The 12,803-nt window shown below is 45.9% G+C and overlaps 1 protein-coding gene across 3 annotated transcripts in view; it reads right to left on the bottom strand.

Annotated features, from left to right (window-relative positions):
* LOC105496484 (solute carrier family 13 member 3) overlaps positions 1 to 12,803 on the bottom strand; it is a 122,749-nt gene that overhangs the window by 14,109 nt on the left and 95,837 nt on the right. For all 3 annotated transcript variants that reach the window (XM_011766954.3, XM_011766953.2, XM_071079177.1), the window contains 2 exons: positions 10,423 to 10,520; positions 2,714 to 2,826 (listed from right to left, as the gene is read on the bottom strand). In XM_011766954.3, coding sequence (XP_011765256.1) covers positions 2,714 to 2,826; positions 10,423 to 10,520 — 211 coding nt within the window. The remainder of the gene's footprint in view (positions 1 to 2,713; positions 2,827 to 10,422; positions 10,521 to 12,803) is intronic.

Genomic DNA, 12,803 nt, shown 5'->3' with positions numbered 1-12,803 from the left:
TACAGCACACTTCTTCAAGATCTGGATAACATGTCACTTCCTTCAGAAAACCTTCCCTAAGACACCCCCAGCAGGAGGCAATAGCATAAGTCAGATAGACATGAGTTCAAATCTTAGCCCTGCTACTAATGAGCTGTGTTACCAAGAACCAGTTACTTAACCTCTCTGGGTCTCAGGATTCCTAAAATGGAGACAAATAACAGTGCTTTTGCTCATCTATTCCTTTGTTCCTTTTGAAGTCTGTACTGTTATTTATGTGTTTTTTTAATAAACAAAGTAAAACATATTTTATTTTCAAATGGGCACCTGTGTAGAGAGGCTGAATGTGCCACCCAGATCCCCGTCAGTGGAGGTCTTGTTGCCCCCGTTAAGGGAGTGCACTCAGCTGTCTCAGACCCCAAAAGCAGCCTCACTTGAGGCCATACCTGCACCTGGGGCAGCTTGTGTCCCCAGACAGATGGATGCTGGGATACAAGGGCCTGGCTATCTCTGATTACTTGGACTACTTCTGAGGGCCATCTCAGCTCCAGTGGTCCTGTGGGGTTGGGTCTGCCTCCAGCTGCATTTCTCCCTCTGCCCTCTCCTGCTTTCTGCCTCTCCCTACCACAGTGACCCCAAGGGCACAACCTAATGATGCCCATGCTTGCGAATCTCCATCCTGGAGTCTACTTCCTGAATGCCCAACCTGTAGAAACCATGGCATGAGGATTTATGAGCTGGTGTGCTGCAGTTTTTAGCACTTCTTATCAGCTATATGTATCGGGCAGTTATTCTTTAATATTTTCCAGCAACCCTGTAGAGTAACAGCTTTGAGCCTCAGTCTATGGACGAGAAAAATAGGAACCCAGAGAGGTTAAGAAACCTGCCCAAAGTGTCCCAGCACGGAGTGGTAGAACCTAGATTGACCAGATACTGAGATTCCCAAGCCTGGGCTTCCGACCAGTGTACACCATTAACAGGTATCCAACATTGTAACTTCATTTGGAACTGAAAATTGAAATTAACAAGAGAAGGCAATAAAAGAAGTAATTTCAGCTTCCCTTATCCTTAATCGCAGACTGACTCTTAACTGGCTGTGGTTTCGAATGCCTCGGTTTACGAGGCGTTCAGGGGTGGGACGGAGCTCAGCCACGCGAGCTTTGGTTTCAGATCCTGGCTCCACCATCTCCTGGCTGTGCAAATGTAGGCGAGCTATTTAGCCTCCTTTTGCCTCCGATTCCTCATTTTTAAAATGGAGACAGTGATAGCATCTGATTCAGTGGTGTTTATAAAGATCAACTGGGTCATATTTGATTCACAAAGCACTTCGAACAATGGCTGGCATGTGCAAAATTCTGGAGTGAACAATTTGGAGTCTGGACTCTGAAATCAGGGAGAATTTGAACCCCAGCTCCCAAGCAGAGTGCAATTGTAAGAATTTAAGAGAGTTGCTTAATTTTTCATGTCTCAGTTTTCATATCTGTAAAACAGACATAAAACCATTACCCAGCTCTTAGGGCTGGTGCGGCGATTCAGTGAGATAATCTGTGGAGACAGAAGCCGGATGCCGACGTCGCACTGCCTGGGAGCTGGGCTGGCTGACCCGCACTGGCACACCCCGGAGAGTGAGCACTCCCTGAAATTCTGCACTCCCTGTGCCTCATTTGCTCCACCCTGGTCCCAGCCCTGACTTCTGAGCTCACAAAGCCCTCTGGAATAACATTAATAATAACATCCATGAACTAATTAATATTACTATCTAGGACTTATATGAGAGTGGTTAAGAGCATAGACTCCAGAGCCAAACTGCCTGGATTCTAATCCTGACTCCGTAGCTGTGTGACATTAGGGAAAAGGTACTTTATCTCCCTGTGTCTCAACTTCCTTATCTAGAGAATGGGCATAATAATGGTATCTACCTTATAGCATTGTTGGGAGGTTTAAATGAGTTAATGTGTAAAGCATGTTTTTTACTTTTTCTTTTTTTTTGCGGGGGGGTGGGGGAAGATGAGGTCTTGCTCTGTCACCCAGGCTGGAGTGTAGTATTATCATCATGACTCCACTGGGATCACCACACCCAGCTAATTTTTTTTTTAAATCCCATCTCTACAAAAAAATACAAAAGGAAATTAGCTGGGCATGGTGGGGCATCCCTGTAGTCCCAGCTACTTGGGGGGCTGAAGTGAGGGAATTGATTAAGCCCAGCAGGTTGAGGCTGCAGTGAGCTGTGATGGCACCACTGCACTCCAACCTAGGTGACCGAGCGAAACTCTATCCCAAAAAAAGAGAGAGAGAGAAAAAAGAGAGAGGGTCTCACTATACTGCCCAGGCTGATTTTGGACTCCTGGCCTCAAGCCATCCTTCCGCCTCCGCAAGCATGTTGAACAGTGTCTGGCATTGGGTGAGCACAATATTGTATTATCCCTCTTAAGTCACAGAGCCCTCGAGTCTTAATATTATTAGTATTAGTATTATATTAATATTTTGTCCATCATGAGTTCCTTAAGGATCCAGGTCGTAACTCATTCCTTTCTTTCTCTGTAGCACCTGGTCCTGAGTGTGGACCTGTGAGGAATGAACTATGATCATCTCAGTTTGGCAGGTGAGGAAACTGGCTGTGCCCCCAGGGCGCGTGCAGCTCACCTGCTCTGATCCTGGTGCTGCAGCCAGCACTGGGACCCGCCCACACCTGCCTCCCGCTGCTCCTGCTGGTTAGGGGGGCCGGGGGTCTTACCTCACAGCCTTTGGCCATGGCGAAGCCCCCTCCCAGGAGAAGGATGATGTTCCAGGGCACTGTCTCCTGGGCCTTCTTCCAGGTCAGCAAGGGCTGTGTCTCTGTGTTGGGAGCTGGGCAGAGAGAGGGATTCAGCACACACTCAGGGCCGCTCAGCCTGAGGCAGAGGCCACCAGCCCTGCAGCCCCATCTTACTGGGGACACTCAGGGGTCCCCAGGAAGCCAAGTGGTGGATCCAGCATCTGGCTTGGAGCTTTAGGGAGAGAGTGCACAGGCATCATGATAGGGGAGCTGCTCTATTCCCAGTGAAAATAATTTTCATGATTCCCACAGCTTGAGAGTTTTAAAAAACTCCACATGCAGGACATAACTTAACTCTCCCAACAGCCCTTCGGCACAAGAGCTATTTTTACCCTCATTTATAAGAGAAAAGGTTTTCTTTGTACTGGAACATGCACAGAGAGGAAAGAAAAAGAGGAAGGACATTTAGAAAAATAGAAACAAAGGGTATTTTTGAGCCTTGAAATGATGGGATGATTTTTATTTCCTCGAAAGTGGCAGTGCTGCAGTGGTGAGGACAGTGGGCGGGGGAGTCAACAGACTTTCTGCAAGGGGTTAGCGAGTGAATCATTGAGGCTTTGCAGGCCACACAGACAGGCTCTGTTGTCACTACTCCGTCATTGTGGCATGAAAACAGCCAGAGACCATACCTAAACATGTGGGCCTGGTTGTAAATAAAACTCTATCTACAAAAGCAGGTGGTGGGTTGGACCTGGCACGTGGCTAGTAGTGTGACATCCCTGGGTTGGGGGCATAGGCTTGGAGACAGACCCTCCTCAGTCTTGGCTCACTGCGTGCCCTTGACAAGTGACTTTGCCTCCCTGAGCCCATTTCCTCAGCCAGCACATGGCACATTACAGAACCAGGGGGGTTCCTGTGAACACCAACCAGGACAATGATGGATCTGCAGGGAGATGAGGGATTTCCAGTTAGCTGATAGTTGCATCCCCAGGGTCTAGAACAGTGCCTGACACCTGATGGTTACTCTGTAAATATTTGTCAAATAATGTATATGACACACTTAGACCCATGCCTGGTGCGGGGTAAATCACTCCTGAAATAGGACTTTTCTTGGCAGACTGTGACCAGGGAAGCAGGGAGGATGGGTCTGACTCCTTTAAGGCAGTTTGCCATCTTCCAGTTCCTGGTCAAGCAGTTATGGACATTTTGCTTCTCCTTTTGAGCTTTTTCCAAATGTTACACAGTGGTTTACCTAAAACAAGATTTTATAGTCAGGAAATAAAGATAATAAAAGCTACTTAATAAAATCCCTCTACCAGCAAGCATGCAGTCCACAGGTGTATGCCGCCCACAGGTGCATGCCGCCCACAGGTGTATGCAGTCCACAGGTGTATGCAGCCCACAGGTGTATGGAGTCCACAGGTGTATGAAACCCAAAGGTGTATGCAGTCCATGGGTGCATGCAGCCCACAGGTGTATGTGGCCACAGGTGTATGAAGCCCACAGGTGTATGCAGCCCACAGGTGTATGCAGGCCACAGGTATATGAAGCCCACAGGTGTATGCAGCCCACAGGTGTATGTAGCTCACAGGTGTATGCAGCCCACAGGTGTATGCAGCCCACAGGTGTATGCAGCCCACAGGTGTATGTAGCTCACAGGTGTATGCAGCCCACAGGTGTATGTGGCCACAGGTGTATGCAGCCCACAGGTGTATGAAGCCCACAGGTGTATGTAGCCCACCGATGTATGAAGCCCACAGGTGTATGCAGCCCACAGGTTTACGCAGCCCACAGGTGCACGCAGCCCACAAGTGCATGCAGCCCATGGTATCTACATGTGGTGCAGGTGTCATATACCTTGAGGGGATTCTTGGGCCAAATGCAACATACACTTAAGCCCAGAACTGGACAAGGCAACCAGACATGGCAGGTGGCCCAGCCCTCTGCCTTCAGGTGATAAAATATTTCATTAAAGAAGTACAAAAGGTCTGAAAAAGTGAAGTGACTCACCCCACACAGCAGGTAAGGGTGGATGGGACAGAGGAAGGAAGAAGGCCTTGAGCAGGGTCCCATGTAATGCAGATTAAATGGTGAGCGCGTATCAGACTGTCTGTCACATGCCAAGTGCTCAGTTAATGTTAGCTACCATGGTTTTTATTGTTTTCCCATCCAACCATTCCTTTGCTGCTATTTCTCATAAGCACAATCTCTGACTACGTGGATTTCCCACTGCAGCTCAACCTGATATTCGCTGGCTGTCTATAGCAGTAGCTAAAGGCACAAGCTTTAAACTAGACTTGAATCCTGGCTCTGCTGTGCCCCAACTGTGTGATTTGGGCCAGTGTCACTACCTTTGTGAGCCTCGATTTCCTCTTCTGCAAAATGAGGTAACAGCACTTCCCTCAGAGACTTACTGGAAAGATGAAATGGTCCCTCTGTGCAAAGGACTCATCCCAGGGCCTTGCCCAGAGCAAGTCCTTGGCCAGTTATTTAGCAAATATATATCGAGTACCTGCCATGTGTCAAACACTCTTCTGGGCTCTCAGGATACAGAAATGGCCAAAACAGAGAAAATTCGTCTCCTTGGAGAACTTATATTCCAGGGGGGAAGTCAGGTGATAAACAAATAAATATACTGGCCGGGCATGGTGGCTCATGCCTGTAATTCCAGCACTTTGGGAGGATGAGGTGGGTGGATCACCTGAGGTCAGGAGTTCAAGACCAGCCTGGCCAACATGGTGAAACCCCATCTCTACTAAAAATACAAAAATTAGTTGGGCATGGTGGTGGGTGCCTATGATCCCAGCTACTTGGAAGATTGAGGCATGAGAATCGCTGGAACCCGGGAGGCAGAGGTTGCAGTGAGCTGAGACTGTGTGGGTGCACTCCAGCCTGGGCAACAGAGCAAGACCCTGTCTTAAAAAATAAATAAATAATGTCAAGAAATTTCATGTGCTATGAAGAAAAATAAAATAAGGTAAATGAATAAAGAGTAACAAAGGAGGGAGATTTTCTAGATGGTGCAGTCAGGGAAGGTTTCTCAGGAGGTGGCATTTGGACAGAGCCCTGAATGAAGTGATGGAGTGAGTCACGAAGCTCTCTAGAGGAACAGCTAGTTGACAAAGAGGAAAGAGAAGTCGTCATCATCATCATCATCACCATCATCATCAACTACTTTTCCACCACAAGCACAGTGCCTAGCACATAGTAGGCACTCAATCAATATTTGAATGACCACAAAGGGTGAGAAACGCAAGTGCAACTCGGACCCATAAAAGAATAGTGGGGTGAGTATAAGAAGAAAATCAAGGCTGGCTTGAATGTCTGGTTCTAGGTCCTCTCTCTCTTTCTCTTTGTCTCTCTCTCCCCCTCTTTTTTTTTTTCTTGAGGCAGGGTCTCACTCTGTTGCCCAGGCTGGAGTGCAGTGGCGCCATCACAGCTCACTGCAACCTTGAACTTCTCAAGCAATCTTCCTGCCTCAGCCTCCCAAGTAGCTGGAACTACAGGTGTGAGCCACCACACCTGGCCCTGACTCTTTTTAATGAGCAGTGTGACCTTGAACAAGTCACTTACTCTCTTTGGAAACTTACTGACCACAATATAAGACTCCACAAAAGTCTTTAGTGTTAAATACCAGAAAGTATCACATCAGCCAAGTCTGCACAGGGTCACTGGTGGCCAAAGGACAGGCAGTGCTCATGGAGTTCCCTCCCCACCCTCTGGGCAATGCTGGAAACTCCAGTTCAAAGACCCCTGGGCTAAGGGCACACATTGGCATTCCATGGACCAGACTCAACACACGTGTTTTAGTGCTACTGTGGTTGGCCCACATAGTATTTGTTTTTCAACTTTAATGAGTTGCCAATATTTAAAACCAGGGAGATTCCACATAAAAATCTAGATTTTTGGCTTCTTTTGAAAAATCAGCAAATCTGACTAAACTAGTTCTGTTTTCCTGCATGGGTACAATCAGTGAAAACTAAGTAATATCTGCCCCCTTTAATTTAAGTGGGGATTGGCTCACCAGTTTTCCACAGACCCTGCCTTGCGACAAGACTGAGGCTGTCACTACTTCTTTTTTTTTTTTTTTTTTTGAGACAGACTTATTCTTTCACCCAGGCTGGAGTACAGTGGCATGATCTTGGCTCACTGCAACCTCCACCTCCCAGGTTCAAGCAATTCTCCTGCCTCAGTCTCCCAAGTAGCTGGGGTTACAGGCATGCACCACCCACCCAGATAATTTTTGTATTTTTTATTAGAGACAGGGTTTCGCCATGTTGGCCAGGCTGCTCTCAAACTCGTGACCTCAGGTGATCCACCCACCTCAGTCTCTCAGAGTGCTGGGATTACAGGTGTGAGCCACCACGCCCGGCCTCTCACCACTTCTTACTGACCTCAGCTGTTGTCTCCCTTTGTATAATAAGGAAACTGTTCTCTGTTTCAAAAATGGGAAAAGAAAGATTGACAAGGAGGGCCATATGTTTCTTGAGACACATTTTCCTGAACTCAATCTGCTGCATATAAATGTTACCTTCCATCTGGAGACAAACATAGGTCAAAAAAATATATATATATTACATATAATCTATATTATATATTATATATGATATATTTTTATAGATTATATATTTATAAAACATATGAATATATATCTTATATATAAAATAAGTGTTACCTCCCTGTAGGCAGTTGAGTTTGCAACCCCTGAACTATAAAGCCAGTAAAAGCCAGAGGTGGAAGGCATCTAAGGGACTCCCTCATTTTCTAAGTGAGAAAGCAAGGCTCGGAGAATATAGGAGCCTCCCTGAGGTCACCCAGAAAAGTAGTAGCAGAGCTGGGATGCCAGTCAGCTGTGTCATAGTAAAGTAGGAGGCGGGACTCACTCCAGGGGTGGGGCTTGGGCACCAGACCAAATTGAGGACCAGCCAAAACAGGTCCTGGGTGGAAGCAGCTTTCCATAAGACATGCCCACCAGTATACCATGTCAGTTTACCATTGCCATGGCAACACCCGGAAATTACCATCCCTTTTCATGGCAATGACTCAACAACCTAAAAGTTAACACCCTTATCCTAGAAATTTCTGCATAAACTACACCTTAATTTGCATATAATTAAAAGTGCATATAAATATGACTGCAGCACTGCCTCTGAGCTACTACTCTGGGCACACTGCCTATGGGGTAGCCCCACTCCACAAGGAGCAGAGCCTCTGCTGCTGCTGTGCACTGCCGCTTCAATAAAAGTTGCTGTCTAACACCGCTGGCTTGCCCTGGAATTCCTTCCTGGATGAAGAAGCCAAGAACCCTCCCAGACTAAGCCCCAATCTGGGGGCTCCCTGCCCTGTAACAATAGGGCCTTCCCCATGGCCCCAGCTGAGAGAAAGCCCTGGGCATTGTGAGTTCACCCCCAGGTGCCAGAACCATGGTTGGGAACCTGACCAAGGGCAGCTGATCCATAGGCTGGCCAGGGATCTATAAGGCTGTGAAGTAGCCTTGTGGGAGGAAATCTGCCCAAAGAACAACAAGCTGAACCAACCCGACTCTTACATCTTACAGATGCATCAATGGGAAACAGAGACCCACTGGGCGAAGAGAAGTGACACCTGAAGGTGAAAGAATGAACAGAGAGGCCGCATGACACACAGGGGGCATGACTGGGCTGAAGTTGGGTGAGGAAGCAGAAGCCAGGAGGAAACAGATACTGTGAGGACACAGAGGCTCAGGGGAAGCAGAGGCTCAAGGAAGCAGTTGGACACCATGAGGAAGTGGCCGCCATCAGGTGGAAGAAGCCAGGAAGGGGCAGAAAGTGTGAGAGGCGATGCCACAGGGAATAGAAAACATGAGGAAGTGGAGTTAGCAGAAGCCACGGGGATCAGACACTATAAGGGAACAAAAGTAGAGACTAAAATGAAGCAGAAACTATAAAGGTACAAAACCTAACAAACAGCAGAAACTAGGAAAAGGTTAAGAAATTATATACAGAGGGAATGATGAGAACAGCCAGTTGGAAGACTGACTGGAAGAGAAGCAGAAATGGAGAAAAGCTGAATCCTGTTCAACTGCAGAGTACGCAGGCCCACAGCTAAGCCTCCTTAGGCCCAGTTCCAGCCTCCCTGAGGTCCAGCTATGCTACAGGAACTGTCTATGGGTCACACATGGTGGCTCATGCCTGTTGTCCCAACATTTCAGGAGGCAGAGATGGGAGGGTCACTTGAGGCCAGGAGTTCAAGGCCAGCCTGGGTAATGTAGTGAGACCCCCATTACTACAAAAAAAAATTTTTTTTTTGAGACAGGGTTTCACTCTGTCACCCAGGCTAGAGTGCGGTGGGTGCCATCAGAGCTCACTGCAGCCTTGACCTGCCAGGCTCAATCGATTCACCCACCTCAGCCTTCCAAGTAGCTGGGACTACAGGCGTGCCTCACCATGCCCAGCTACTTTTTTTTTTTTTTTGTATTATTTGTAGAGATGGGGTTTCTCCATGTTGCCCAGGCTAGTCTCAAACTCTTGGACTCAAGCAATCCACCCGCCTCAGTCTCTTAAAGTGCTGGGATTACAGGTGTGAGCTACCATGCCCAGCTGCTACAATTTTTTTTTTCTTTTAATTAGCCAAACGAGGTAGCTCACACCTGTAATCCCAGCTTCTTGGGAGTTTGAGGTGGGAGGTTCACTGGAGCCCAAGAGTTCGAGACTGCACTGAGCTGTGATGGCGCTACTGCACCCCAGCCTGGGTGACAGAGTGAGACCCCATTAAAAAAAAAGAAGAAGAAAGAAAGAACTGTTTATGGAGCCTGTAAAATCCTCATCTTCCTACAGGACACATACACTATACTCCCCACACTCAAACCCCGACTCTTCCATGGCTAGGGCTATCCTGAGTGACTCTATTTTTCTCAACAATAGAAAATAGTTTGATTATGGTCCCTATTTCCTGACTCCGGAGGAGCTCAGCCAACTGCCCCAGGTGGCAGCCTCAGGTGTTGGCGTCACCTTCTGGCAGACATCTGCTGGACACCAGAGGAAGTCGCAAGCTGGCAATCTGAAGGCCACAGTCTATGGCATTTTGTTTAGAGGTACTCAGCGATTTTTTAAAAAATGGAATCGGAATGCCTTCAGGCAGTTTCTCCTCAGTCCCCAACACTTCCTATACAGTTGAAACCCAGCTTGTGTTTTCCATGCGTGGCTCCTTGGGCAGCCAACGTGCAACTCCTGCTTTGGGCCAAGGGGTCATTTTTCTGCAAAGGGCAAGAAAACTAAACATTTTTTGCTTCGTGGGCCAAGAGGCAAAATTGAGGCTATTGTGTAGGTACTAATATAATTAAAGAAAATAAATTTCCACAGGTTCCTTAGGGGAAAGCAAAATTTGATACACGGACACTGAAATTTAGATTTCATGTAACTTTCACATGTCCTGAAATGTTTTTCTTTTGATTTTTTTTTCAACCAGTTAAAAATCTGAAAACTGTGCTTAGCTCACAGTCTGTTCAAAAACAGACAGCTGCCTGGATTTGGTCTGAAGACTGTAGTTGCTAACCCCTGTCCCCAGACAAGGCAACGGTTCAGACAGTGAAAGGAGAAGCAGGAAGGACCACGTGGTTAGTGCAGTGGGGGGTTCCAGGCCCTTGATGACCACACTCCACGTCGCAGTCCTCACTGAGCCCACCAAGACCCCAGCCTTGACCACCTTACCTTTGAAGTCAAACCACCACTTGAGAGAGGGCCTTTGGGACGGGAAGAAGAACAAGATGGTGACAATAGCCACGCCGGTGACGGCATCAGAAAGAAACCTACAATGAGAAGGCCCCAAAGCATGTGACCCTGGGCATCTCAGTGGGCCGAGGTTTGGCAGATTTGTAACGGAGGATTTGTGGAAGGGAATTAGGCCTGCTGTGAAGGGGCCATTGTTGGAGGCTGGGCCACTGGATTCTGTCCTGCAATGCACTAAGCATGGTGCAAAGCTCTTCATTCACAGCTCCCCAGGGGCATTTAGATGCTGCTTGCGCCCAAGCAAATGCTTATCCTCCCAACTCAAGGACCCTAGGAAGAGGGACTCGACCAAAGAGGGGAGAATCTGAGGGCCGCAGAATATTGGAATCCTTGGAACCCCCATAAATCACCCTCACCGGGACTCCTGTGAGAACCCTGCCTTTGTTCACCTTGTGCTTGAATCCCTCCTGGGATGGGCAGCTGACCACATTGAGATACAGCCCACTCACACCAGTGGAACCCAGATTGACCCAGCCTCATGGCCCCTCAAAACCTGACTGTCACCTTTCAAGCATCCACAATGTGTCCTTTAGGGGAGACATTAAGCCCTCGGGGCAGGCACTTTCCATTTCAGGTGGAGAATCAGAGGGTCAAAGAGCAGAAACAACCTGTTCAAGGCCAGACCCTGAGCAAGTCATTTTGTTAAACTGACATACAAATACAACCAAGATACCCTGTAAATTTTAAAGTTTTTATTTTCAGCATTGGACACAATTCAATAAGGAATTGGTTAAATACATCGAAGTGTTCCCATTCTGTAGACCCTGGCCTTAAACTCAGATTGTTCTGGCTCCAAGTTCAATGAAGCCTAGAGCTCACTGCTAACCAGAGCTCTTTCCACTCACACATTTGGAGAGTATTCAAACAGACAAGAAGTTGGAAGAGATGGTCAATATCATTATAATCAGAGAAATGCAGATCAAAACACTAATGGTATACCATTCATCTGCCAACAGGCAAGACTTGAAAAGGGGAGTAAAACTGGTGAGGGCATTGGGAACATACGCCCTTAGTGAAAGAATAAACCAGTTTAACCTCCTAGGGCATTTGGCAACATGTTTCCAATTTTACATGTAAATACCCTTTGATCCAGTTATCCTACTTCTAGGTATTTAACCTTGAGAAATAGTCGTACTTTTGTACACAGATTATGTGCAAGGATGTTCATTATTGATAAGAGTAAAAAAAGTTGGAAGATTTTTGATAGACACATTTAAAGAAATTATGTTCCATTCATATTATGAAGTACATTGCATCTGTTTAAAAAGAGATAAGATAATGTCAATCTCTATGTATTGACATAGAAATACAACCAAGATACCCTGTAAATTTTATTTTAAAAGTTTGTATTTGAAGCATTGAACACAATCTAATAAGGAATTGGTTAAATAAATCAAAGTGCTCCCATTCTGTAGAGTACTATGTGGTGTTTTAAAAGAATGAAGTTGTGACCTGAGTCCAAGAAAATAAAATTTAAAAAAAAGAATGAAGTAAGTTCAAAATGGCAAGTTGTCCATGATCATATTATTATATTTTACAGTCTTTTGTTATATGTATACATATTTGTATGTGTGTATGTATGAAGATATGTGTGCATACCTGGAATGTCACACACCAAACTGCTCATTGCGATCATCTCTGGGCAGTGGGACATAAAGTGGATAAAGAGCCATTAACTTATTCTTTTACAATTCAGCATTGTTTGAATTTTTATGAATATGCATAACTTTTGAAATTCTATACAAAATTAAAAAGCAGATTACAAATAATATGTCGATGTGATCACGTTTCTGTTAAAAAAAATCTTCTTTTTAATAGAGTTCTAAAAGCCAATTGGCATATGTTTCATTGAGGTGTAATTAACATGCAATAAAAAGCACCCATTTTAAGGGTATAGTTTAACAAGTCTTGACAAATGTATACAGGCTGATAACAGCGCGATCACAATGTAGAACAGTTCTCAGATAGGCATTTTTTAAAAGTCAGGAAAGATGTATATCAGAATTAGAGACTGAGATTTGGCTGACTTTTCACATTTTCTGTATTGTTGAAATGCTTATAATGCTCATTTTGCATCTGAAAAAAATAAAGCATCTACATTTTGGAAAAATAAAAAAAATGGTAAGAGCAATGACAGCTTCATGGCTTTATGAAATTATATTGTTTCTTGCTTATAACAACCTTCAGGAGATCAGAATTTATGTCACCCATTTTACCAGGGAAGAGGTTGAGGCCCAGAGGGTGAGATATCTGGATTGTGCACTGTCCAGTATGGTAGCCACAAGCCACATGTGGACTAGTGG

Source organism: Macaca nemestrina, chromosome 15, assembly GCF_043159975.1.
Source record: "Macaca nemestrina isolate mMacNem1 chromosome 15, mMacNem.hap1, whole genome shotgun sequence".
Taxonomy (NCBI): domain Eukaryota; kingdom Metazoa; phylum Chordata; class Mammalia; order Primates; family Cercopithecidae; genus Macaca; species Macaca nemestrina.
The sequence above is the reverse complement of the archived record's forward strand: the minus strand, read 5'-3'. Positions and strand labels throughout refer to the sequence as shown.